Raw genomic sequence first — 27482 nt, 5'->3', positions numbered from 1 at the left:
AGTCTGACACTGTTTCCACTGTTTCCCCATCTGAGTAAACTCCGGGAGTTGGTGATAGACAAGGAGGCCTGGTGTGCTGCAGTCTGTGGGGTCACAACAAGTCCGACATGACAGTGACTGAACTGAACTGAAAGTGTTAGGAAAACATTTTTTGCCCCTTACTTGTTATCATTTATATGATTAAATATTAATATAAATGTTAAATTGGTCCTAGAATGCCATTTTTGGTACTTAATATGAAAAAATGATCTCTTAATGTTTTCTCTCTTAACACAAAAAAGGAAGTTTTGAAAAATGTATTTCTCGAAAAGCATTTGCTTATAAGAAATAGCATCATTTGTTTCTTCTATTTTAAAATAGATAGAGATCTAGACAAGCCCTTCAATGTTGTTAATAAAGAATGTTTCCAGAGATTATCTAGATGTCTAACTTCTTTTCACCTGTTGGAGGCATCCATATAAAATTGACATTCACTACTATTCTAAATAGGTTGAAAAACTCACACTACTGAATTCTCTAATTATTCTGCTTCAGAAAGATCTTGAAAACTACAAATGATCATTAGATCAATAAATCAAATGAATAGTATAATCTCTAATCAGGATATGTTGGTACTTCTTATACATGTATTATTGAATCCAGTTGAAGGTATTTTTCCAGTTACTCTACTCAACTTTTATTTATCTACGATGATTAAGTATTTTTCTTCTCATACTGTGCATATTTTATATTGCTTTATATATCTAATGAGTCTATGCAATGAATCTTTGTATAATTCCATTGGCTCAACTGATCTGCAGATTCTAGAGGCTATAAATGGAGGGCGCACACAGAGAGACACATATACATACATTGATTGCTGAAATTTGTAATGTGTATTGTTCAAACTAGCCTGATCAATGAGTTCAAGAGTAGGAATTATAATGTATAGATAAGATTGCCTTAAATGAACCAAACATATACACACGGTTCTTTCCATTACATTTTTCAGTGTAATTCAAATGTAAATTTACCAGGTCTTCTCTGATCATGCTACACATGATTTCTCTCAGTCACTTTCCTTCTAATTCTTACCTTTTTCTTTTTTTCTTCATAGCACTTATCATCACCTGCTATACTATATGCCATACTATACTATACTCTATGTATGTTTTCATTCAACAGAATGTAAGGACTTAAAACTTATCAGTTTTGTATCCTTAGTGACACCAGCAGTAATTGTAACATTCTAACATTAAGTACCAATTAAAAACTGAATACAGGCCAGTTATCTTATATATATATATTACACAGCATTCTGAGAAACAATATTCAAAGTACATACAGTTAAAAATAGGAAACTCAGTTAAGTAACTCTTTAGGTACAGAGTTAGGTATCTTTTAACACAGGTGTGGTGTGACACCAGACCTCACCTATTCTGCACATGCATCTTCTGGATTCCACAGGTACCCAGGAGTCCTTTCACAGAAACATCCATGACATTTGAGAACAGTAGAGAGAAGAATTCCCATTCACCACTAATGCAGCAACTAAAGATTATTCACAGCTGGTAAGAAAAATAAATATCCTATAACGTCCTTATCACATTTTCTCTAAGCTCCAAGTTCCAATGAGGTACAGTCAATGCAAATATAGTGACCGCACAATGAAATGATTGCTATATGACAAGGGAACAAAAACAAAAACAAGGGAAGGAGTGACCCTCCGTGAAGTCGGGTATTTCTTTTCTATTAATACTTTTTTTAATCCTCACTGAGTGTTTTGCTTGATACAAATCTCCCAGCCAGTGGTATCTACTGCCTTTCTAACCACAATTTCCTTTTAATGTAACCAAAGGGTACATCACAGGACTTCTTTATTATTCCTTTCTTACAAAATACAGCTATCTGATAAAATAGATGAAAAGGTAAAATAATTCTACTCACTAAGTCCCCCTTGTAAATCATTAAAGGAAGAAAGGGAGAAGACAGACTTAAAAGAATTCTGAGGAAAAGAGAATATTCCTAGAAAACAGCTGTTAGAATGCAAATTATAAATGTCATGACTGGCAAGTACCAAGCACATTACAATTATAAAGCTCACTTTGCAGATTTTCATTGCAGAGTGTAAATAGCAGCTTAAACTTAGGCTTTTCAATCAGAACGATCACACTCCCCATTATGCAGTGTATGATCATGTGTGAGTCTTAAACTCTGAGAACATCATTTGTAAAATGGAGATGGTAATATTGACTCCCTTAGATTGTTGTAAAAATTAAATGAGATAATGTAAGTAAATGCTCAGCTCAGGGCTGGTACATTGTCAGTCCTTCATAATGGCAGTCATTATTCTGCCCCACGTGTTTGTAGGGCAGCCCTCTGTTTCAATTTCTATCCTCCATAATTCATCGATGGTGACAGGAGCCATTTGTTCCCACAATCTGGTCCCTGGATAGGATAAAATCGTAACTCACCACCACCCAGGCAGCATTATCTTTACTGCACGCTTTTTAATGATTAACAATCAATTACAATATCATCCTTTAAATCCAATCTGTAGCACTGTCAAATGATTATGTACTATAATTAAATTAATGATATTGAACTTTAATTTTAGTTGCATGGCTGCTTTTATTTGATGTCTGCTGTACTCTCATTGAGTGAACACTGGATTCTGGTGTGAAGTTATCATATTTATTTTACGGGCAGAAAAGAGCAAACTCTTTAATTTAAAAAGATAACTGCAAATAGAAATATTTCCACATGAGCCCATTTGAAGTTACGCATTTGCTATTCATTAATTTAGGATTTGACAATTTAACATAAATTAAAATAAAAGCCTGTTTCACGGAGCATGTGTCTCATTCTTCACTGTCTCAGCATGACCACACTGATTCTAGCATATAGTAATGTCCTTAAACATAATTTACAAATGAAGAAGTAAGTGGAACTGGAGTAATGCATATATAACTTGCAGCATAGCTTCCTATGACATTAAAATCTTGTTAATCTGAGACTCAAGTTGTGAAGGAAGAATCAAAGTTATCAAGCATAAATCAGCATTTGCCTTATAAAATGTAATAGAAAAATGCTAATAAGATTTACTGGTAACAGGAAATTGGATTATAACTTATCTATTTAAGTCAATTTGAAAATCGGCCTCAAAAGCAGTGTCCTGATATGGACTGAGCCTCAGATTCTATTACATTTGTTTTTTTCTGAAAAGACATGCAGATACACAGTGATAGATTTAAAAAACACAGTAATAAAAGGAAAAGAATGAGCACACCTCTCAAACAATTTATGAAAACAAGTAATACAAAATGTATGCATTATTACATTCATACTAAGAAAGGGAACTGGCTGTTTATGTCTATTTAGAGGTAATCAAAAGGGGATAAAGGTAATTTAAACCACATACTTCTCTTATGTGTATTTGGAACACTGAGAAGCTATGATAAATGGTAAAATTAATATTCACATTAAAAGCTATTCTCTTTACTATATTACACTGAAGCTTAGCATCTATTTCATTAGTCAATTATATGGTGTGGTAAGAATATGATTTATTTTAAAACAAAATTGGTATAATGCAAGAACTAATGAAGTGCTTCTTCAAAATTTATCTAAAATGCTTAACTTTGGACACATTCTAAGTGATGATCATCAACAAATTTAGTAGTATCCCCTTACAAACTGCTTGTAAAGTCTGCCAGAGCAAGTCTAGTGAAACAGCCATAATAAAGAATTCAATTTCATATGAATATTCATTGGAAGGACTGATGCTTGAAGCTGAAACTCCAATACTTGGCCACCTGATGCGAAGAGCTGACTCATTTGAAAAGACCCTGATGCTGGGAAACATTGAAGGAAGGAGGAGAAGGAGGATAAGATGGTTGGATGGCATCACCAACTCAATGGACATGGGTTTGGGTGAACTCCAGGAGCCTGGTAGACTGCAGTCCATGAGGTCACTAAGAGTCGGACATGACTGAGTGACTTCACTTTCACTTTTCACTTTCATGCACTGGAGAAGGAAATGGCAACCCACTCCAGTGTTCTTGCCTGAAGAATCCCAGGGATGGGGGAGCCTGGTGGGCTGCTGACTATGGGGTCGTACAGAGTCAGACATGACTGAAGTGAGTTCGCGGCAGCAGCTGGGAGTTGGTGATGGACAGGGAGGCCTGATGCTGCAGTTCATGGGGTCGCAAAGAGTCAGACACGACTGAGTGACTGAACTGGAATAAGACCCATGTGTGGGAATTTCCTTCCATTTTGAACAGGCCATCAAGAATGTGCCATTTTTGTCTTAGTTATTAAAAATTTCATTCAATAGTTATTTATTGGGTGTCAGGCACAGCAATAGGACAGAACAGAAATCAGCCCTCTAGTAGGAGGGCAGGAAAGGAAGTCTGCAAGATAGTTTGGTCAAGCATTCAGAGTTAAGAAACCATGGTGAATTCAGGAAACTGTAGGTATTTCTGAATGGGTGGGACATCATTCTGTAATAAGAAAAATAAGGAATGGAGAACCTGGAAGGATACTGAGCAAAAAGGCAGAGGCCAGACCCAAAAGAAAATAGCTTGCCACATCAATGGACTGACAGGAAAACCACAGAAGATTTTAAACAGGATAGTGAGAGTATGTGATTTGTGTTCTGTAAAGATTACTCTGAAAATTACACACAGAAGCTTGGAAATCAAACAGACCTGGATTTGAATTTCTATTGTAATCTTTGCCTATTACTTTGTTTCTGGTATCTCTAATCTATTTGATGTTCTATTTATCTTTCCTTCCATCTACACCATAATGTCTAAATTATAATGATGCTATATTCCCAATTTTTTCTTCTTTAGAACTGTCTTGAGTTTTCTTGTCTTCTTGCTCCTCCATGTCAGTTCTAGAATCTGTTTTCCAAGTTTAACAAATCTGTTAGGATATTGATTTAATTTATAAATTAATCTGGGAACAATTAACATGTTCAATATATTTACAATATTGAGTTTTCAGATCCAAATATACAACATACTTCTCTATTCAAGTTTCTTAAATTCATCTTAATAAAGTTTTCAGTTTTTTCCATAAAGGTTTACATCTTCTCTATAGTATATATATATATATATATTTATATACACTTACAATATTAAATAAATTTATAAAAATAAATATAGTTTCTGATTGTAGGTAGATTATTCAGTATCACTGCTAAAATCTATTATTAGTTAAATAATTTTAGTGTAGATTATTTTGGCTTACAATATAAACATGGTATTGTTCATAAATAAAAATATTTTTTTTAAGTTCTTACATCTTTTTTTTTTTTTGTCTTTTTGTACTGGTAGTGTAAGAACCTATACTAAAATGTTGAGTATGGGTGCTAATTGTCAAGTCTTTCTCCTGATCTGAGATGGAAAGCATAAAATTTCTCAATATTAAGTAAGATGCATCAGGTAGAAATTTTGTACATGCCTCATATCAGGATAACTAAGCCTCCTTTCTCTTCATAGTGTACTAATACTTTGTATGATAAATATATGTTGAATTTTATAATTTTTCTTGAATATACTAAAATTACCTTATTACCATGTTTTCCATATATTTCAATAATACTAAAAAAATTATTAGCCGTTGTTTTCGTATTGACTGTTGTCTGCTTCCTTATTTCTCTGTAACATATCCTTCTGCAATTATACTTTATATCTTTTAGACATTCATGTAATATTCTTTATATCATTTTCTTAAATTCTATCTTTTCATATATCAGAATAATATTCCCTATAATTTCTCCCAAACATTTGTTTTCCAATTCACCAATTCTCTCTTTAGCTACAGCTAACTCATTTTTCTGGTTGTGGTTTTTTTCATTTTGTTTATTCTAATTTTCATATCTGTAAGTTTTTTAAGATTTTCATTCACAATTGCATGTTCTTTATTGTTGTTCAAATTTCATTCTTATTTAAATTTATATTTATGAAATTCAGTATCAGAAGTTTTTATAAGTTTATTTTTCCTGTCTGCTCTTTTGCTGATTTTCATTCATAGCTCAGTGTTTCCCTGTAAGTTATGTGATTTTTGGCTCTGAGATTTTCATTTTAATTGGTACTTTGCCTATAGAAACTTTTTAAGGACTAGAATGAAATTGCACAATTTCCTGAGACAATTTTTGTTTTTGTGTTTAATTTTAGTTTTCCATTTTTGTTTTTTGAGAGTTTTCTGTGGACTTCACTTATTTTGGATCAGCGTAAATTCAATTATCCATTTTAAGTGTAAATCAACCCTAAATATTTATTGGAAGGATTGATTTTAAAGCTGAATTTCAATACTTTGGCCACCTATGAGAAGAGCCAACACATTGGAAAAGATACTAATACTAGGAAATATTGAGGGCAGGAGGAGAGGGGGGGAACAGAGGATAAGATGGTTGGATGGCATCACCGACTGATGGACATGAATTTGATCAGACTACAGGAGTAGGTGAAGGGTAGAAAAGCCTGGTGTGCTGCAGTCCATGGGGTTGCAAAGGGTCAGGCATGACTTAGAGACTGAACAACAACAAAACACATTTATGGAAGAGGGCTATTATTAACGTGAGTTTCTGTGCCAAAAAAGACCCAGTTTTTTGTGTTGAGTCTCTTAACACTGGCAACTTAAAACCAGATTCCACACCTCCAGGGAGCAGCTGGTCAGGGCTCCTTGCCTGATGGAATAGTATTTTGTGGTACTTTCAGGCTTCCAATTTGTGTTTCTTATATTGACCCAACCTTTGCTATGCTAAAAAAGGCATATTGTAATGTTCATATAGTTTCCGATTAAGAGTAGAATTAATCATATTAGCTATTATAATTCATGTTTTCAATTGGTTTTGAAATTGAAATGTGCGCACATGTTTGAAATTAACATGTGCAAATTCACATGTTAATGTCACGGATTTCTCCTCATTTTATTAAGTGTGGAAGAGATTTGCATTCATACTTCCTGCATTTATTTTTATTGGGGTTTACTTATAGCCTGTAACAATATATACTTATGTTTCTTGGATTATTAAAATTCAATAATTAAGTGCTTTTATTTTCTTTGATATATGAAAGCTAACATTTACCATGCTCTCTGCTTGTCTGTGTGTCCCCTGCTTGTCTAACCACGTTGCTCTCCATTCTTCCATTTACCTCAATGTCTCTGTCAATGTTTGTCATTTAAAGAGTATAATTTGATCTTCAAACGCCAACCTTTTGGGTTCAATTTCTTTATTTATACAATATAGATTTAAATACAAAAGTTTTTTGGAGGAATTTATGAAATCTTGCTTATACCAATTATTTGGAATTATACTTAAACCTAGCTAGTTTCAAAAACTATTGCCACTGATTTGATTTTATTGATTTTCTATCATTAAACTACGAATGTTAATCTGGCAATTGCAAACTAGACAGGCCTGTGGAGGGCATATTTGCTGAGATCTTGCATAGTAATAATACCTTCCTGCTGTTATCACACATTAATGATTCGTCCTCACATAACAACATACTATAAGCATTGTTCTATTAGCAGTTATTTAGTACTGAGAGGAGAAATCTGAAGATAGTTTAAAATTTTTTTTAAACTTTTCTGTAGGAATGCCTTTTTAAAGAAGACTAAATCATTTTATATTTCATATGATTGAAAAAAGACTTTTAATGGGATAAATCTTGGTATGTGGGCTATATAAATTTGCTTCCTCAGTGTTGCTTTCAATTCTTAAATTGTTTCAATTATTTCTTTGAATATTGCTTCTTTAGATGTTCTTGTCTCATCCTAGAAACACATAAATTTTTAACCTAGATACAGAGTCTTCTAAATCATTCATCTTCTCTATTTTTCATTTCTTTGTCATTTTCATCTATATTTTGGAAAACTTCATCCTTCTGTTTTACCACTGATGCACCATCCCTAAATAATATATTGTTTTATTTAATTATTTTTGAACTTTATATCAACAACCTCATGTTATACATATTTTCTATTTTTAACTTACTATTATAATTTTAGATACATTCAGACTGATTCCTGTAGATATACATATTTTTATTTCTGTATAGATGTCTGTTATATCTCAATTTAGTGTTGATAAACATTCGGGTTTTTAAAATTTGTTGCTACTATAAAAAATTCTCTACAAATATTCTTGTACATATTTTCTGGTTCATTTCTGCACCTATGCAGAAAACATATCTCAGAGAGAAATTACCAGGGCTCAGAGTATGCACATGTTTGACTTCACCAGGTGATACAAAATTGCTTCCCAAAGCAATTATTATTTCAATTTATAGTTTCCTCAACAGTACTCAAGAGTTCTTTTAGCGCTATACTGTCACAAAACATGATATTTTAAGATTTATATTGCTGCTAATTTGTTTATATGGAATAAGTGATTATGATTTTAATTTGCATTTCCATTTTAATAAAAATAAGCATGCATAATCGCACATCACCATGTATTTACAATCCACCAGAATTTCATCTTCTGTGAAATGCCTATTTTGTATCAGTTTATATTATAAGATTTTTTGGCTCTTTTCCAATATATGTTCTTTATATTTTATGTTTATTTAATCTTTGTTGGCTTTATGTATTTCAAAACCTTCCTCAGTTTATGGCTTTTCTTATTGCTTTCTTTCATAAACAGCATTAATTTTAATGTGATATATATCATTGTCTTTTTAGTTTTTATTTTCCTGTTTAGTTTAAGGATGCTGTCCCTACCAAGGTCCAGAAAACTGTCTCTTATGTCGTCTTTTAGAAGTTTCTTTTTTTTTTTAAATTTATTTTTTTAATTAGAGGCTAATTACTTTGTCTTTCACAACTACATCCTCAATTTATCTGAAAGTGATTTTATGTGGTGAAGTAGAGTTTCACTTCCTTTTATCTTTTATTTATGACAAGTAATTGTTCCAAATCATTTATTAATGGTTTGTTTTTACCTTATTGTTCTACAATATCTTCCTTTTGATACATCAGGATTCTATATATGCACAGATCTGTTTTGGGGCTCCCTGTTCTGCCATAGATATATATTTGTCAACCATTGCACTAACATCTCACTTCTAACTTATCATGTAGTTATAATACATTTTTACATCAAGTAGTGTATATTGCCAATTTGATATTTTCTTTTGATGTTTCTCATAATATCAATATACATTTCAGAAATAGCTTGTCAAATTTAATGAAGAAAACATGTTTAATTTTTTCATTTGATTGCTAATGAATCTCTATTTTGATTTGAGAATAACAACATCTCTAAATATCCCTGGATATGTTATATCTTTCTATTTAATTAATTCTTCTTTAATATATTTAAATAACATATTGTATATATTATTATCACTCAGTTGCGTCCAACTCTTTGCAACTCCATGGACTATACAGTCCAAGGAATTCTCCAGGCCAGAATATTGGAGTGGGTAGCCTTTCCCTTCCCCTGGGGATCATCTCAACCCAGGGATAGAACCCAGGTCTCCTGCATTGCAGGCAAATTCTTTACCAGCTGAGCCAGAAGGGAAGCCCACTGTATATATAGATATGTGTATATATCCATATATGTGAGTATATATACACATATATGCTTAATACATTAATATTTTGTTGACATTCTAAATATTATTTTTCTCAATTGGATTTACTTTTTTGCTGAAACATAACAATATACTTTAATTTGGTATATTGATTTTATATCTAGTAATCATGACAAACTCTAATTCTATTAACTATAAATTCTTCTGGTTTTTGTACATGGATAATCACATCATCTTGGAATAATAACAGTTTTACTTCTATTTCAAATAATTTTACTCCTAATTTTTTCTTGCTCTTATTATCCTGGCTTGGTTAGGAAAAATAATCAAAGGAATCATTCTTGTCTAAGCGGATTTTAAAGGAAATGTGTTTACATTTCATTCATGTGCATGATACTTGGTTTTCCTGGTGTCTTGGATGATAAAGAATCAGCCAGCAATGCAGGAGACCTGGGTTTGATCCTTGGGTTGGGAAGATCCCATGGTTGTTTTGGGAGAATGGAATGGCTACCCACTCAAGTATTCTCTCCTGGAGAATTCCATGAACATAGGAGCCTGGTGTGCTAGGGTCCACTTGGTATAGCTTTTTGTTGATGTATTCAGTTCAGTTCAGTTCAATTGCTCGGTCGTGTCTGACTCTTTGCAACCCCATGGATGGCTTCCCTGTCCATTGACAATTCCTGGAGCTTGTTCAAACTCATTGAGTCAGTGATGCCATTCAACCATCTCATATTCTGTTGTATCCTTCTCCTCCTGCCTTAAATCTTTCCCAGCATCAGGGTCTTTTCCAATGAATCAGCTCTTCACATCAGGTGGCCAAAGTATTGTAGGCTCAGCTTCATCATCAGTCCTTCCAATGAATATTCAGGGTTGATTACCTTTCGGATTGACTGCTTTCATCTCCTTGCTGTCCAAGGCACTCCAGTCTTCTCCAGCAACACAACTCAGAAGCATCAGTTCTTTCAGCACTCAGCCCTCTTTATGGTCCAACCCTCACGGCCATACATGACTACTGGAAAAACTATGGCTTTGACTACATGGAACTTTGTCAGCAAAATGATGCCTCTGCTTTTTACTGTGCTGTCTAGTTTTGTCATAGCTTTTCTTCCAGGAAGCAAGCTTTTAATTTTGTGGCTGTAGTCACCATCCACAGTGACTTTTAGCCCAAGGTACTAAAATCTGCCAGTATCCACGTTTGCCCCATCTATTTGCCATGAAGTGATGGTACTGGATGCCATCACTCAAGGTTTTTTTTTTTTTTTTTTAATGTTGAGTTTTAAGCCAGCTTTATTGCCCTCCTCTTTCAGCCTCATCAAGAGGCTCTTTAGTTCCTCTTCACTTTCTGCCATTTGAGTGGTGTCATCTGCATATCTGAGGTTGCCGCTATTTCTCTCTGCAATTTTGATTCTAGTTTATGAGTCATCCAGCCCAGGATTTCACATGAGGTACTCTACATATAAGTTAAATATGCAGGCAGACAATATACAGCCTTACCATACTCCTTTCCCAATTTTGAACCAGTCCGTTTTTCCATGGACAGTTCTAACTGTTGCTTCTTGACCTGCATGTAGATTTCTCAGGAGGCAGATAAGGAGATCTGGTATTACCATCTCTTTACGAATTTTTTGCTGTTTGTTGTGATCCACACAAAGGCTTTAGCATAGTCAGTGAAACAGAATTAAATGTTCTTCTGGACCTCCCTTGCTTTTTCTATGATCCAATGGATGTTTGCAATTTGATTTCTAGTTCCTCTGCATTTTCTAAATCCAGCTTGTACATCTAGAAGTTCTCTGTCCCTATATTGCTGAAGCCTAGGTGCAAGGATTTTGAACATAACTTTACTAGCATGTGAAATGAGCACAATTGTTAAGGTAGTTTAAACACTCTTTAGCATTGCCTTTCTATGGGATTGAAATGAAAACTGACCTTTTCCCAAATTGTGGTCTCTGCTGAGCTTTCCAAATTTGCTGACATACTGAGTGGAGCACTTTCACAGCATCATCTTTTAGGGTTTTAAATCTTCTAACTGGAATTCTATTACTTACATTTTATTTTATTGTTTGTTTCTCTGCTGATGACTTGCTTTCTCGTTTGTGCACTATATTTTTGATTGAAAACACATGTTAAACAGACCTTATGGAAAAATTTTGAGCTTTGTATTTAAAATATGTTCTACAGAGTGCATTAGTTTCTCTTCTGTCAGACACCTAAGGGGCCAGTCACCATAGAACCACTTTAAACTGAATTTTCTACTTAGCATATCTTAGACTTTACAGGGAATACGAACTTAGTCCTAAATCTAGAAGAGGGAACTTTGCAATTGGGAATTCCTGGAGAATAATTTGCTTTCCTATTACCACCTGTCCCTCATCCCATCACCCTGTATCAAGGCAGGGATTGACATAGAACAGTGAATTTTTGTGTTCTGTTTCATTCGAGTATGTTACCCATTCATTGCCTAACATTTATGGAAGAGGGGTGTTATTAATTTGAGTTTCTGTGCCAAAAAAGACCCAGTTTTTGTGTTGAGTCTCTTAACATTGGCAAGTTAAAACCAGATTCCACACCTCCAGGGAGCAGCTGGTCAGGGCTCCTTGCCTGATGGAATAGTATTTTGTGGTACTTTCAGGCTTCCAATTTGTGTTTCTTATATTGACTCAACCTTTGCTATGTGAAAAAAAGGCATATTGTAATGTTCATGTAGTTCCTTGCAATTTCTTATGCTCGGTACTGGGAGGGGTTTTTCTCTGTATCTAGTATAGTTTTGATGGTAGGAAATAACAGGTCACCAGCTTTCATGAGTTTTTTCTGCATCACAATTGGTCATTTTTCTAATGTACCTTATTGGTGTTTTTCTTCTCCTTTCATCTCAGCCTATTTTCTATGGTTTGTGATGTTATTTTGTGGAGGAAATACCTTCTTATTTCATATGAAGTATGTTTAGTAAGTTTTTGAACATTTTCTCCCTATTGCTATAGCCAATCATTTAAATAACATATTCATTCAAGTTTTTTTTAAAGTGTGCTCTTTTTTTCTTATTCTGGAGCATATTTGTATATTTACAGTTCCTCTGAACATCCCATTTCTTACCGTGTAGAGTTCTGATTTGAACTGATGCTTCCTAGCACACAGGTATGCAATGTAAATATCCCAACCCTGTCTCCCTGATTGGAGGCATTTCTTAAGTCAATGTGTAGAACATGTCCATGGTTACAGCTAGCATCTTTTGTCCTGTGTCTAGCAGGATGAATCAAATACAATTTACAGGATCAACCTGAGTTCCTCTGCGACCTTTTATCCCTGATAGTATAATACTTGGAAACAATAGAAAGCTACAGTCCCCCAACACTGTTTGGTTTTAGTATTCTTGTCATTTTTTCTTCCTAAATACAAAATTTTAAATTCTAAAAACATAGCCCATAATGTGCAGTGGGCCAGTAGATGAAGGAAAGCAGGGTGAGAACAAGGGAATAATATTCTGACTGCCTTCAAGACTGCAACCATACACAGAGAGGAGAATTCCAGTTTTGCCTGGAAATTTTTGAGCCAGAGAGCAGAAGCTCAGGCAGGAAACATAAGTTCTCTGTTTTCTTTCAAGATGGTATAGTTGTTTCTTCCATGAGGCAAAGTGAAATATACCATTGTGTGTGTGTGTGTGTGTGTGTTTTCTAACATTCTGAGCTTTATACTTTGTAGACATGCCTTCTAAATACTGGTTTGGGGCCAGAATTAAGTTTTGGAGGTTTTCCAACAGTTGTTCCATCTTCTGTGCCTCCAAGTCACATTTTGTCAGGAAAGTTCATATCAGAGGTTGATGGCCAGATGCTATTTTGAATTTGGTTGTGTTTTCTGAGCAAAATCATATGAAGCCTCAAAGGCATGGTATTTATAATTTTACCATGACTGACAAAATTTGCAAATGTAGATTCAGTAGGCTATGCCTCACTTTGTAGGAAGGAAAGATTCATTATCTCCTTACTCTTCTCAGGAATCTTTTAATCATTTCTTCTGGCTATATTTTTAAAGAATTATATAAGGCAAAAATATTAGTCTGTACAGAAGATTTGAGCTCAAATCTTTGAGGATACCAGTCAGAAGGGGCCATTCTTTGTTTAGTCACCAAGTCATGTTTGACTTTTTTGTGACTCCCTGGACTACAGCCTTCCAGGCTCCTCTGTCCATGAAATTTCCCAGACAAGAATACTGGAGTAGGTTGCCATTACCTTCTCCAAGAAGAGGCTAAGCTATGATAACAAATAGACCTAAACATGCAGTAAGTCAGTGAAAAGGAAGGTTATTTTGCATTCACCTAATAATTCATAATGTTTCAGATCAATAAAAGGTTATTAGTGAAATGAGATAATGAGGTAGGGTATTTTTTGGTATAAAATCACTCAGAGGCTCAAGAAAATGATAGCTTTCTTCTTGCCAATCGTTAGATTTCAAGATCACCCTGGTGGTTACTATTCCAACTAGCCAGGAAGGGTAACATGCATAGAACTCCACCTGGGCAGCTGTAGGTCAAGCCTGGAAGTGACCCAGGTCAGTTCTGCTCACTTTTCATTCACTGGAACTCAGTCACAGAGCCAGAACTAACCCTTAAACAAGTTAGTCCCGGCAGTCCAAGATTGGTGGGGGAGAAAGGCAGGCTGTTCTGGAAGAAGATAAAAATAGGCTTTGATAAACAACTTGAAATTTCTGCCCCATTGGACTATCTTGAAAATCCCATCAGGACATTGAATTCTTAGTGTTATGCAACTTGACTGCCCCAAAGCCACAGATGATCAGATTCAGCTCTTTTTGTTGGGCTGTGCAGAACAGTTCATGGGATGCTTTAGCAAGGACTGCATCTGCATGTGAATTACACTGAGCTTCAAAGTCCTTTCAACATCCACAGAGAAAAATAGAACAGTTTGCAAAACCAATATGCTCACAAATGTGAAACAGCATTAACAAATGTAGCATTTGTGATCTTTAGCTAATTACTGGTACACTTCCTCCATCCTGTCATGTAAATGTACACTAGCTGCTTGAACCAAATGCGGAAACTCTTTGAACATCTGCTCTAGGCTACAGAATGCTGATTTGTATAGGCTAGGTCAAAGTATGATTTATTAAAGAAAATAATTATATGCATTAAGCTACCATGTCTCACTGTATTATTCAAAATTCTAGAAATATTATCCAAATCCCCAGTTCTAATTCTGAAACAACTGGGGAGTGTGTATAAGATAGAAATTACCACCAAACTACGTTTTAAGTTTTTGATAAACTGAATGAACTATGACCTCACAGCAATAAGAATAGAGTAGTGAATCTTAAGCCTGGAACATACACAGAGTATTCTAAATAGAACTATATCATTTTTCATTTTACCTATAAAAACTGTAACTGTTTCAAGCCTCCTCACAAGGGGCACTTTTTTGGGGGGTTATTTTGGGTAGTTTTTGCATTTCTGTTACCTTTACTGGCTAGAGCAAGCAGACAGGTTGCTGAGACTTCATTACATTTGCTATTAAAATCTCTTATTTCATACAATACGTGAACAAACTTATTTTGAGTGCAGTGTCATTCCCAAGGATTATTTACTGTGATTGTTTTATCTATTCACTGAGAATCTTAATAGTCTTGGTTCTTTATTTCAGTGACAGCCATTCTGACAGGTAGCACCTGTGCATATTCTGGTTATTCAAACATTTTCCTCCTTGTCCACAGTGATCTTGCTTCCTTACCCTTCTTCAGACAAAACTATCTTTCTCAAAGTCTCTGGTGTTTACACAGTTTACTGAAAATAATTAAAATTTATTTTTTATTTACATGGATGCAGGCTGGTATAATGAAATAGCCTCAGACCCAGAATCAGGATTTCAGGATTCCATTTTGAGTGGATCATTCCAACTCCATCACCTAATTTCCAAAGTTACCCAAGCATACATCCATAAGACAAAGGAACTTGGGTGATTTTGCAATTACTATCTTAAATTTCATGTGTGCTTGTTTTATTTTTATTTTATTTATGTATTAAACCTATAGACATGCATCACCAGATATGTTAGATATTGAGATTTAAAGTAATATAATAAACCTTTTTATGCCTTAACTTAGCTCAAGTGTGTGCTAAGTCGCTTCAGTCATGTCCGAGTCTTTGGTTCCCTGTGGACTGTAGCCTGCCAGGCTCCTCTGTCCATGGAATTCTCAAGGCAAGAATACTGGAGTGGATTGCTATGCCCTCCTCCAAGGGATCTTCCTGACCCAGGGATCAGACTTGTTATCTCTTACGTCCCCTGTATCGGCAGGTGGGTTCTTCATCACTGCACCACCCGGGCGCCCAACTTACCTCACTGTCTTCACTTAATAGTTGAGAAACTGACACACACACAACTTGATGATTTGACCAAGCTTCATAATGGCAGAGGTAGAATTCAAAGCCAGGGTGACCCTGGCTGTAGAGCCTGTCCTCGGAACTACTGTATACTGCCTTAAGCATAAATGAGGACTCTGACTCTTTACAGAGGTCACAAGCCACAGGTGAAAGCTAAAACATAAACAATTAGGGTAATGTGATGTGTGCCATATATTAATACTAATACATACAATATAGAAGGTTGCTTGCTTTGTGCTAGTCACACTGCTGTTTTAAGAGTATTATGACACAATCCTCAATGCAAATCTTCAAAGTAGGTATAATTATCCTCCATTTGTGTGTGTGTGTGTGTTTAATGTAAGAAAACTGAGTTTATGAGAGTTTGATTAATTTTCCCAGTACTGTATTGGTCTGAGCTGGGATTAGAAATCATATTTGCCTGATTTCACATCCTGTTTTGTTACCATCTGTCACACTCCACTGCATACACAGCAACCCTAGTTTGAAATACTCTGAAATTTATTTCTCTATTGTTGTACTTATTCTTTCCATGAAATTACAATTTTAAAGAAAAATAAATAGGTTGCCCAAATTTGCCAACAATGCATGGAAGAACAAAATCATCATCCTTAACTGCTCAAAGAATTCACAAACCAAAACAACAAGATTATTTAGAATGGTTTTACTCTACAATCAAACAGCTGCTTTAAACCTTTGCTTCCTGTCTGCTGGCAGTTGAATCCATGCTGTTCCTAACAAATTTAGATACTTGTATCACAGAAAGGAAAGTGAAAGTTGCTCAGTCCTGTCTGACTTTTTGCCACCACATGGACTAGTTCTTAAGGTCAGATTACTGGAGTGGGTAGCTTTTTTCCTTCTCCAGTGGATCTTCCCAACCCAGGAATTGAACCAGGGTCTTCTGCATTGCAGGAGGATTTTTTTTACCTGACCTGCCTCCTGAGAAATATCTATGCAGGTCAAGAAGCAACAGTTAGAGCAGGACATAGAACACAGACAGGCTCTGAATCGGGAAAGGAGCACATTAATGCTGTATATTGTCACCCTGCTTATTTAACTCAAACACAGAGTACATCATGAGAAACGCTGGGCTGGAGAAAGCACAAGCTGGAATCAAGGTTGCTGGGAGAAATATTAGTAAACTGAGATATGCAGATGACACCACTCTTATGGCAGAAAGAGAAGAACTAAAGAGCCTCTTGATGAAAATGAAAGAGGAGAGTGACAATGCTGGCTTAAAATTCAACATTCAGAAAACTAAGATCATGACATCTGGTCCCATCACTTCATGGCAAATAGATGGGAAAATAGTGGAAACAGTGGCAGACTTTATTTTAGGGGGCTCCAAAATGACTGCAGATGGTGACTGTAGCCATGAAATTAAAAGACACTTGCTCCTTGGAAGAAAAGTTATGACCAACCTAGCCAGAATATTAAAAAGCAGAGACATTACTGTGCCAACAAAGGCCCATCTAGTCAAAGCTATGGTTTTTCTAGTAGTCATGTATGGATGTGAGGGTTGAACTATAAAGAAAGCTGAGCACCAAAGAATTGATGCTTTTGAACTGTGGTGTTGGAGAAGACTCTTGAGAGTCCCTTGAACTGCAAGGAGATCAAACCAGTACATCCTAAAGGAAATCAGTCCTGAATATTCATTGGAAGGACTGATGCTGAAGCTAAAATTCCAATACTTTGGCCATCTGGTGTGAAGAACTGACTCATTTGAAAAAATCCTGATGCTGGGAAAGATTGAAGGTGAGAGGAGAAGGGGATGACAGAGGATGGGATGGTTGGATGGCATCACCAACTCAACGGACATGAGTTTGAGTAAGTTCTGGGAGTTGGTGATGGACAAGGAAGCCTGGCGTGCTGCAGTCCACAGGGTTGCAAAAAGTCATACACGACTTAGTGACTGAACTGCACTGAACATAAAGCATGCACACATGTGCAATAGCAGACATAGACAACTTAAGAATTCTTGTGAAGTTCAATTATGATGATACAGAAAAGATTCAAGAAGATTAATTCTGCATTGCTCTCAAGTGTTCAGTTATAAAGAATTCAGTTCCATAAATTATCTTGCTTGATATATATGCTTACTGAGAAAGTTTTCTGATAAAGTTGGACTTAAATACAGGTTTATAAGCTGCATGTTTGTGCAAGGTTTCAAGTTCCAAGACCAGTTTGAAAAATACATTCAGAAGGAGCCACCTTGCAATCCTCAGATTTTGACCCTTGGGCAGCTTACTGGAGCATGGATCTGGATGAGAACAATATTATAGAAGCATAAACACACACAAGTGTGTGACATATATTAATATTTGGTATTTCTTTTTTGGACTTTACCACTTTTCTTCAGTTTGACATGGAATCATTTTCAACCTAAAGCATTTTCAACCTGTTAGAAATTGCTTCCTTACTGATAGTTGATGGTCAATCTCTGATGGTCAATCTCTCTTATATCTAATACTTGATATATATCTTTTTTCTAAAGGGATAAATGCTAATCTAGGAAGAACCAAAAACAAACATAACAAACAGTGATTGTCATTGAGCACAAATTTTTGCTTATGTACTAAAGTGAGAAAATAGTTTCATCTCTCATTTTTAGGAAATTAAAAAAAAAACAAACTAGGAATAATAAAAATTTGGCCATCTGGTCACTGAAGATGCATTTTGACTTTCTATGAACAATTGGGTCAATGATCACTCATAGACCCTTAACACTAAAGACCCTTTCAAAACCTCAATGAAAGTATGGAAGAATAGATTAAATTGGGTAGCAAACTCATTAAGTAAAAATAGTTTTGCACCCTAGTCATTAACTGAAGTGTAAGTCTTAGATTTAAAACAAAGGACCAATTATGTTGCCCTCAAAAGAAGAAATCATGTATTCCTTAGCTGCATGTTTAATAACACAGTTTTGCTTCGAATTAAATTTGTAATTGTTAAACCATGAAAGTCCCAAGGTGGAAAAGATTTAATTTGTAGATATTTATGTTGTTTGATTGAGAAAAATGCTTTATTTAAAAATATGTTTTCTGAGTGATGATCATATGTTTCTAATATTCTGTGTTCAATATCTATAGGGATTTTCCTTCAAATTTCTTAGCTCTTCATATCTCTCTTAGATGCAGTTGTTGTTCTCAGTGTTATCATTTTAATTCTCTCCTTTGTCCTCGTCATGACAAAACAGAAGTCTTTCAAGTACAATACATGTATGTAGGAAATAAAAATATTTAAATACATTTCTTTAATATTCAGATATATCTCTGAATAGTTTTATGATCTCAAAGTTATTCTTCTTTGATAGTGAAGCAGTGGATCTATGTCTGCCTGTGAAAATTCATGAACTTGCACTGAATCTGGCCCTGCTTCCTCTATACTACCCACCCCAACCCTTCTTTCTGTTTCCCTTTTTGATCTCCTCCAGCTCATGGCAGTCTGACAGATCAAGTAGAGCCATGCTCCCTAATTCCTAAGGGGTTAAGCAAAGTCTTCTGTTTCTGTCAGGGAGATCACCCTTTCCTTTATTTCCTTTTTTTGAAAAGAAAGAAAGTCTCATACTCAGCCATATCTGACTCTTTGCAACACCATGGACTATACAGTCCATGGAATTCTCTAGGCCAGAACACTGGAGTGGGTAGCCTTTCCCTTTTCCAGGGGATCTTCCCAAACCAGGGATCCTTTTTTTTTTTTTGGTACCTTTTTTGAGTACCTATCAAACTCAGTTTTATCCTTCAGACATCATCAAGGCCAAGGCCTCTTGGAAGCTTTCACTGATACCCAAAGGCATCTTTCTGATAGCCTTGACTAGCATGTTATGAATGGTTTATCAAAGCACTTGCCACAGTTTATTACAACTTCATGTTTCTTTTGTCTTTCTCCTCTCCTAGATACTGAACTGATTGAAGACTCATATCCCTGGCGCCAAGACCTTGATAGGGTCATAGTAAGCAATAAGTAAATAGGTAAATAAATACATAGATAAATGTAGATTTACTAAAGTGCTTCATTATTCTATAAATGTCATATGAGCTAGTACTTCATTTAGAAGAAAAACAACATGTGTTTTTTATGTCCTGAGTTGTTCCAGGTGTTAATTAGCTTATCAAGAAATTTAAAAACAGGAGAGTAGCTTAAATTATTCGCCATGTGAAAGATGAAAAAAGGGAAAGTTAAGGTAGGAGCACAAAATGGAACAGAAACAAAAGCTTAGGTGATAATTGTGAATACAAATAATGCTCATTTTTCTTCTGGTCCTATGATAGTTAGTATCTTCGTCCAATTCCAACTCTGAATGCTGAGTTTTTCTCTGTATTTAAAGTATATACTTGTTACCTGCCATTTCTTCTAGTTGTATACAGGACATGTATATCTAACTTGCCCAAAGTTTTGGAGAAAACTTTATGAACAGCCTAAGAAAAGTGGTCAGAGTCCTCTTCCTCTTCTTATCTCTCCCTGGTGGCCCCTCATTTCAGGCTTTGATACAACCGTACTAAGTTATACTAATTGGTACATTCTATTCCACATGTTTGGAGTTAGTTATATTGGAAGATAAAGTGCACATTTGCATAAATGAATATGTATCAGATGCAAAATAATGCACAAATATGTGCCTGTAATTTACTGGATAAAATCTTAGTTCACAGTGCACTCAAAAGTATCTTTACCTTTTGACCACAGGAAGAATTACTGAATTCTATTTTATTGGATATTCTGTGTGCAAAATAATTTCTGATTCCCAATACAATGATCAATATATAATCTTACAGACATGAGTGAAAATTGAAATAATGTCCACACCTCTTTGTACCTTAAACTAGTTGACTATATTTTTTTCTGGTTAATTAATACCTTCTTTTCTTCATGTCTTTTTCTTCTTAAAAATCAGGATGCTATTAATAATTTTAATCTCATTGAACTTTAATTTTCTCATCTGTAAAAAATGGAATTGAGCTTTTCTCTGGGTGAAAGCATATATAAATGGCAATCTATCTTTATTGAATCCACCTGATAATTTTGGTTAAACAAATGGTATCAGAAATAAGTTATTGTCCGGGAGAAAAATATATATAATTTTGGAACAAACCTAATATCTCTTTCCTGTTTTGTCTAAACTCTTTTAAAGATTAGCATTAAAAACTCTTTTAAAGATTAGCATTATACTTCGTTAATGCTAATCTTTAAAAGATTTCACCCGTTGACTATTTTTTGAGTGCCTCCTATAAACCTGGTGCTGCTCTATGTGACAGGAACATATTATTGCAGAAAGAAAAGGAAAATCCCTTATGATACAGAGCTTACATTCTAAAGTAAATTCATGCAAAGAGAGATTTATATTTTTTCAGTTGTTAGTGGGCCAGACACTGTGATAGGTGCTGTATGTATATCGTATCATCTCATTTAATCTTTACCCAAACCCTGAAAATTATCTATTATTGCTCCAAATTTACAGAATTGGAAATTGAGACTCAGAAAGGTAAAGTGGTTTCCCAAGATCTCAAAGTTCAGTAAATTATATAACAAGGGTTCAAATAAGTTATACCTGACTATAAGGCCTGCATTTCTAAAAGTGTGTGTGTGTGTGTTTAGTTGCTCAGTACTGTTTGACTCTTTGGAACCCTATGGACTCTAGCCTGTCAGGCTCCTCTGTCCATGGGATTTTTCCAGCGAGAATACTGGAGTGGATTACCATTTCCTCCTCAGGGGATCTTCCCCACCCAGGGGTCAAACAGGCCTCTTTCATGTTTCCTGCATTGCAGGCAGACTCTTTACCTCTGAGTAACTGGGGAAGCTCTAAAAGAGTTACTCTTAATTGAAAAAGTACATACAAATAAAGTGGAAAATAAACAACTTGTCACAAGATCAGAGAACCCTGCCCTTTTTACCAGCAGCATTCCTTTTGAAGGGCTAGGTTTTGCAGGATTTCCTGATTTCTAATATCTGAGATTCTGCTTCTGTATGGAGATTTTGATTAGTCTAAGATATAATCTACATTTTCTAGATTCTAGATTTGATTTCCATGAATCAGGTTTACTGATTTTTTAGACCTGCTTTCTCATTTCCTTTTTATCCAAATTTAATTGAATCCATGGGCTTTATGGATACTCATTTTTCCACTTTTAATTAACAATAAAATTATGGAACAAGTACCCTCTAGGCCACTTCCAGTGTTGGAATGCACATGCAGATAAAACAGAGAATCTGTCCAAATTGAATCCACCAGCTCCCTTTGGCTTAGCTAATCGGCTGGTTCACATTTTTTTCTTTCTTCTTATGTGTGTGTGTATTAATCTCTTAAGGTCTATTTATAATGAATGTCATGATTTCTTTTGATTTTTTTTTTAATTTGATGAGAAATATATAGTTACATATTTTATATGTAATACATATGTTGTTGTTTAGTCACTAAGTTGTGTCCAACTTTTTGCAACTCCATGGACTCTAGCCCACCAGTCCCCTCTGTCTGTGGGATTTCCCAGGCAAGAATACTGGAGTGGGTTGCCATTTCCTTCTCCAGGGTATGTTCTTAACCCAGGGATTGAACCCACATCTCCTGCATTGGCAGGTGGATTCTTTACCACTGAGCCACATGGGAAGTCCAAGACATAGAAGTATATACACATATTTCTTATCCAATTGTTTGTAGATGTGTGTATATACATACATAAGCAAATATAAAGAAATGTACATATTCATATATTTATTATAGCTATGCTGCTGCTGCTGCTAAGTCGCTTCAGTCGTGTCCGACTCTGTGCAACCCCATAGACGGCGGCCCACCAGGCTCCATTGTCCCTGGGATTCTCCAGGCAAGAACACTGGAGTGGGTTGCCATTTCCTTCTCCAATGCAGGAAGTGAAAAGTGAAAGTGAAGTCGCATAGTCATGTCCAACTCTTCGCGACCCCATGGACTGCAGCCTACCAGGCTCCTCCGTCCATGGGATTTTCCAGGCAAGAGTACTGGAGTGGGGTGCTATTATTGTAAATCATAAATATACTATATTCATATACAAATGGATAAAAGAATATACAGAGAAAAACAGGAAAATAATCATCTACAAAATCTCCCTACCCAGAAACAAAGTTTTTTATAAAAGCTTACAAATTTAATAAATAACTCAAAAAGAACTTATATGTAAATAAATAAATTTATTCTTTAAATTTCTGTAAATAACTCATAATGTGCTTATTTGATCAACAAACTAGTCCAATCTATACAAAATAAGTTGAATATACTAATCATTTCATTAAAGTGTTGTTTAATTTAATTCAATAGAAATCCACATGAAAGTGCTATGAGTACAAAGTATGTGGTGAACATTATTTACTGTAGGTGTGAGAAATATACATGTGCCCATATGCAGCGAATGAGGCAGATGTATTAGATGAATACTAACATAGTACATATTTCTAAATTAGAGGGAACATAAATCTCTTCCTCAAATTGACTTCCGCATAACTGAATGTACCAGAGCTTATGAAAATTTATTACGTTCCATCTTGAACCTCATTTGGGAACAGGGACAAAGTTTCTCTTCAAGTTATTCACAAAGCTGCTGCAATTTTATATGCGCAATCAATATTGATTAATAACCATGAAAAGAGGGCTGCCTTGAACCTGGTGTAATTCTATCTTCAGGGAATCTTCAGATTATCAGGGGACATGAAGTTTCATGCTGGCTACAGAGCACTGTGCTCAATTTTGGGCTTTGACAAACTGAAGTTTGTTCAGTAGGTTTTGGCTAATTTCCTTTGGGAAATCAGTAAAACCCATGGATAGTGCTCAGTTTCTGACTTTGAAAGGGGTGAATTCACAAAATTAATACTTTTCAAATTTCCTCAAAACCAGAAACATATACACTTACACTCACACAGCTATATGGCTGTATATCAATGGTATACATGTGACAAAATTATTCCAAATTAAGGCAAAATTTAGGGCATGACCAGAAATCTGACCAAACTTACATAAAATATTTATTTAAGAGATGTAAATTTAACTGATCGATCAGTATTCAGTTCTTCATGGCACATTTAAGAAAATGTTAGCTACCAAAGGTATAATTTGAGAAGCAACAGTAAACATTGAACATTTAAATCCATGTAAAAAGTCCTGTTGAGTTCATTTTCTTAATATTTTTAATATTATGTTGGTACCAATATTTCTACTTATGATTATACTTCCACTGAAATTAGTTCTTATAAAACATAGTCTGTATTATAACTATAATAAACACATCCTTAACTTTTTTTTTTTTTTTTCCCCTTTTTCCTTCTGATTTTCCTTCTCAAGTTAAAGTTGGTTAACAACACTTTCCTTTCTACCTGTTTGAGATGTCTGAAACCCTACAAAAGCCACTGAAGCACCCTTTTCAACTGATGGAATGTCTCGAGGCTAGGCTTCAAACTTTCCTCCTCCCATTTTGTGTTTGAAGACAATCTTCCAGGGGTCTCCTGTGTTTCTGCACATCTTGTGAGCAGAGGCACTGACAGCTTTTGTTCCTGACAATCTTTTCAAGGATGTTTGTATAGCGAACAGTCTTAGAAGATAGAAGAAGTGGTTCTCTCCATGGAGCAAAGGGCAGGTTTGTTTATGGTCCAGTATCATAAAGATAATTTCTCTCTCTGTGGCAAAAGGCTGGTTTGCTTGCTGCCATCATATATGAAAAAAAATTGAGTTTCTAAGCTAAAGGAACCTCAGCTATGACATAAACCTACTGTGTGTATAGATTTCTCTTAACCCTCATCATATCGTAATTGGGACTTGGGGAACCGACATAAGAAAATGACAATACTCTGGCTATTGCTATTTCTATGAGTAATAAACTGCCCTTTGTCTCTGTCTTCTGTCAGCATTTGTGAAATTGTGGCAGATCCCTCCCAGTTCTTGACATCTGTCTCCCTAATTTCTGTCCTTCGGCTTTATATAAGGATGCTTTTCTCTACACAAATCCTTCAGATGATAACTCATTGGTCAGTCTTTCTCTCAATTCAATTTCTGTCCATATTTCTGCATCCTTACTTGAACTGTATCAGTCTAAAGTACCAACTTGTCTGGAATAAAAAACAAAACAAAAATCAAGTTAAATAAGTGACAATGAACTAAAGTCAGAGAGGTAAAAAGGATAGAAACGAAAGTGTGAACACACACACAGGTGAGTTATACATGGAGTACTGCTGCTGCTGCTGCTAAGTCGCTTCAGTCGTGTCCGACTCTGTGCGACCCCAGAGACGGCAGCCCACCAGGCTTCCCCGTCCCTGGCATTCTCCAGGCAAGAACACTGGAGTGGGTTGCCATTTCCTTCCAATGCATGAAAGTGAAAAGTGAAAGTGAAGTTGCTCTGTCGTGTCCGACTCTAGCGACCCCATGGACTGCAGCCCACCAGGCTCCTCGGTCCACAGGATTCTCCAGGCAAAAGTACTGGAGTGGGGTGCCATTGCCTTCTCCGACATGGAGTACAGACCCATGTAAATCCATATGGCAGCTTGTTTTCAACTGTATCCCCATGGGAGACATCACTGTAGAGATACACTAATTTTAACAGTTGAGAGTAGGCTGCATTGTCAAGCTGGGTGTTTTGCTTCTTTGACAGATTGATTCTGCTTTCTCTTTTCTTAGGGCTCATTGCTAAAAGTATTACTTCCTTTCAGTCCTATTTCTCACCTCTTCTCTCAATCCCCCCAACAATAGAATCTATAGACTCATGTTCAGATAAGCATGGCTAGTGATAAAATAATCAGAATTTTTTATTTGAGTGAATAGTATTTATTAACTCTTATTTTAGAGAGTTCCAGAATGGTGAGCAGTAACTCACTGCAACAAGAGTCCTAAGATTCAATGGAAACTTATCATAAATGCATATTTCCAGGCCATATACCCTAAAGATTTTTATTCAGTAGGCCTGGTGGGACACAGATTTTCCATTTCTAGTAACCTTTTGGGTGACTCTCCTGAAGTTTGTCTCAGAGTATTATATAAGAAACTCTGCTCTAGAAACTGCCTCATTCTGGCATTATGCACATTTGCTCAGTTGTTGTTCAGTCACTCAGTCATGTCCAACTGTTTGCCACCCCATGCCAGGCTTCTCTGTTCCTACCATCTCCTAGAGTTTGCTCAAATTCATGTCCATTAAGTAGGTGATGCTATCCAACCATCTCATCCTCTGTCATCCCCTTCTCCTCCTGCGTTCAATCTTTCCCAGCATCAGGGTCTTTTTCAACGAGTCAACACCAAATGTATAGCTCAGCTACTGACAAATGTTAGTTGGTGGCAAAAATTTGCCCTGGCAATAGTCAACTACTGAGTGTGTTTTGATAGATACTTTTTGACCCATACAATTGAGATTAAATATATGAAAAATGCTTAGTGTTAGCATCTGGGGATCTATTTGGAAAATTTTCTTCTGATCTATGGAATTCATATGTAATTAATATATATAATTCATTCATATAATCTGAATTCTATGTATTCATTATTAACATTGGCTGCATAGAGAAAGATTTATAAATGTGAGGAAAAAAAAATTGAAAGTTGTAGCTTGAAAACACTTCTAGTAAAAAACTATTGTCTCCCAAATATTCAATTAGAATAAGTCAAACAATGTGAACAATTTTGAGAGAAAGACTAAGGGAGTATCTTTGAAAAGTAAAAACTATTTCAGTCATTACTGTTGAGATCATAATACATGAAATAAGCTATTAATGAAAAAATGTCTGTCATCAGTGTTTTGAAATGCATTTAGAAGAAGGGTGTAACATAATGACATTGATTGTTCTGCAAGTATCACTTAATAATCTAACTTCCTAATAATGAGGTTCATGAAAAAAATTCATTTTCTCAATATTGTCCAAGCCAAACAGAATTAAATACTCAAATGATAGGAATATCATAGTAACAGTTTTTCTCTTTAAGTACAAAACAACATGCTTCTGGAATTCCACACTTAAATTTAATCAGAATACACTTCAAGTGAAACCCATGAGAATTGAGACAACCCCATGAGTCCAGGATGCTTCAGAAATAAGGACACCACAGTTTAGGATTGGGATGATATTGAAAACATTGCCATCTACACATTAAACTGAATTATTGTAGGATTACTTGGGGCAATTGATGTTACTAAAACAATTCAATCAATATTCTAACAGGCGAACATTTGCACTGCCAAAAAGTACTGTTTATCAATAGACTTCCTCTTTAAAAATAGCAACATAAGCTTCAGACAGTATTTTCCAGGTGTTTAATCTTCCCTTTGAAATTTTTTAATAAAAGGTGATGGGACTTACAGTTTACGACAATTTTCACTTTTTTCACATCTGGGAATGACACATCATTTTCTGCACTGCATTCATATTCTCCAGCCTGGTCCCTTGTAATTCCATAGATGTCCAAATATTGTCCGTTTTCAAATGGTTTTGCTACATGAGAAAAATTTTAAAAAGTACAGTGTGTTTAACTGTATCTGCCTGAGGCTTCATTCAAGTAAAACAACAATCACATGTCTTCCTATTAGATATTGCTGACAAAATAATTCCAAATGAAACTGGGGAATTATTAAACCTTT

The 27482-nt window shown here is 35.3% G+C and overlaps 1 protein-coding gene across 1 annotated transcript in view; it reads right to left on the bottom strand.

Moving 5' to 3' along the window:
• The window catches only part of NEGR1 (neuronal growth regulator 1), a 1046409-nt gene that overhangs the window by 333185 nt on the left and 685742 nt on the right, over nucleotides 1–27482 (bottom strand). The window contains exon 4 of the mRNA XM_005899820.3: nucleotides 27205–27336. Within this exon, the coding sequence (XP_005899882.1) occupies nucleotides 27205–27336 (132 nt within the window). The remainder of the gene's footprint in view (nucleotides 1–27204; nucleotides 27337–27482) is intronic.

Source organism: Bos mutus, chromosome 3 (genome assembly GCF_027580195.1).
Source record: "Bos mutus isolate GX-2022 chromosome 3, NWIPB_WYAK_1.1, whole genome shotgun sequence".
Lineage (NCBI taxonomy): Eukaryota > Metazoa > Chordata > Mammalia > Artiodactyla > Bovidae > Bos > Bos mutus.
The sequence above is the reverse complement of the archived record's forward strand: the minus strand, read 5'-3'. Positions and strand labels throughout refer to the sequence as shown.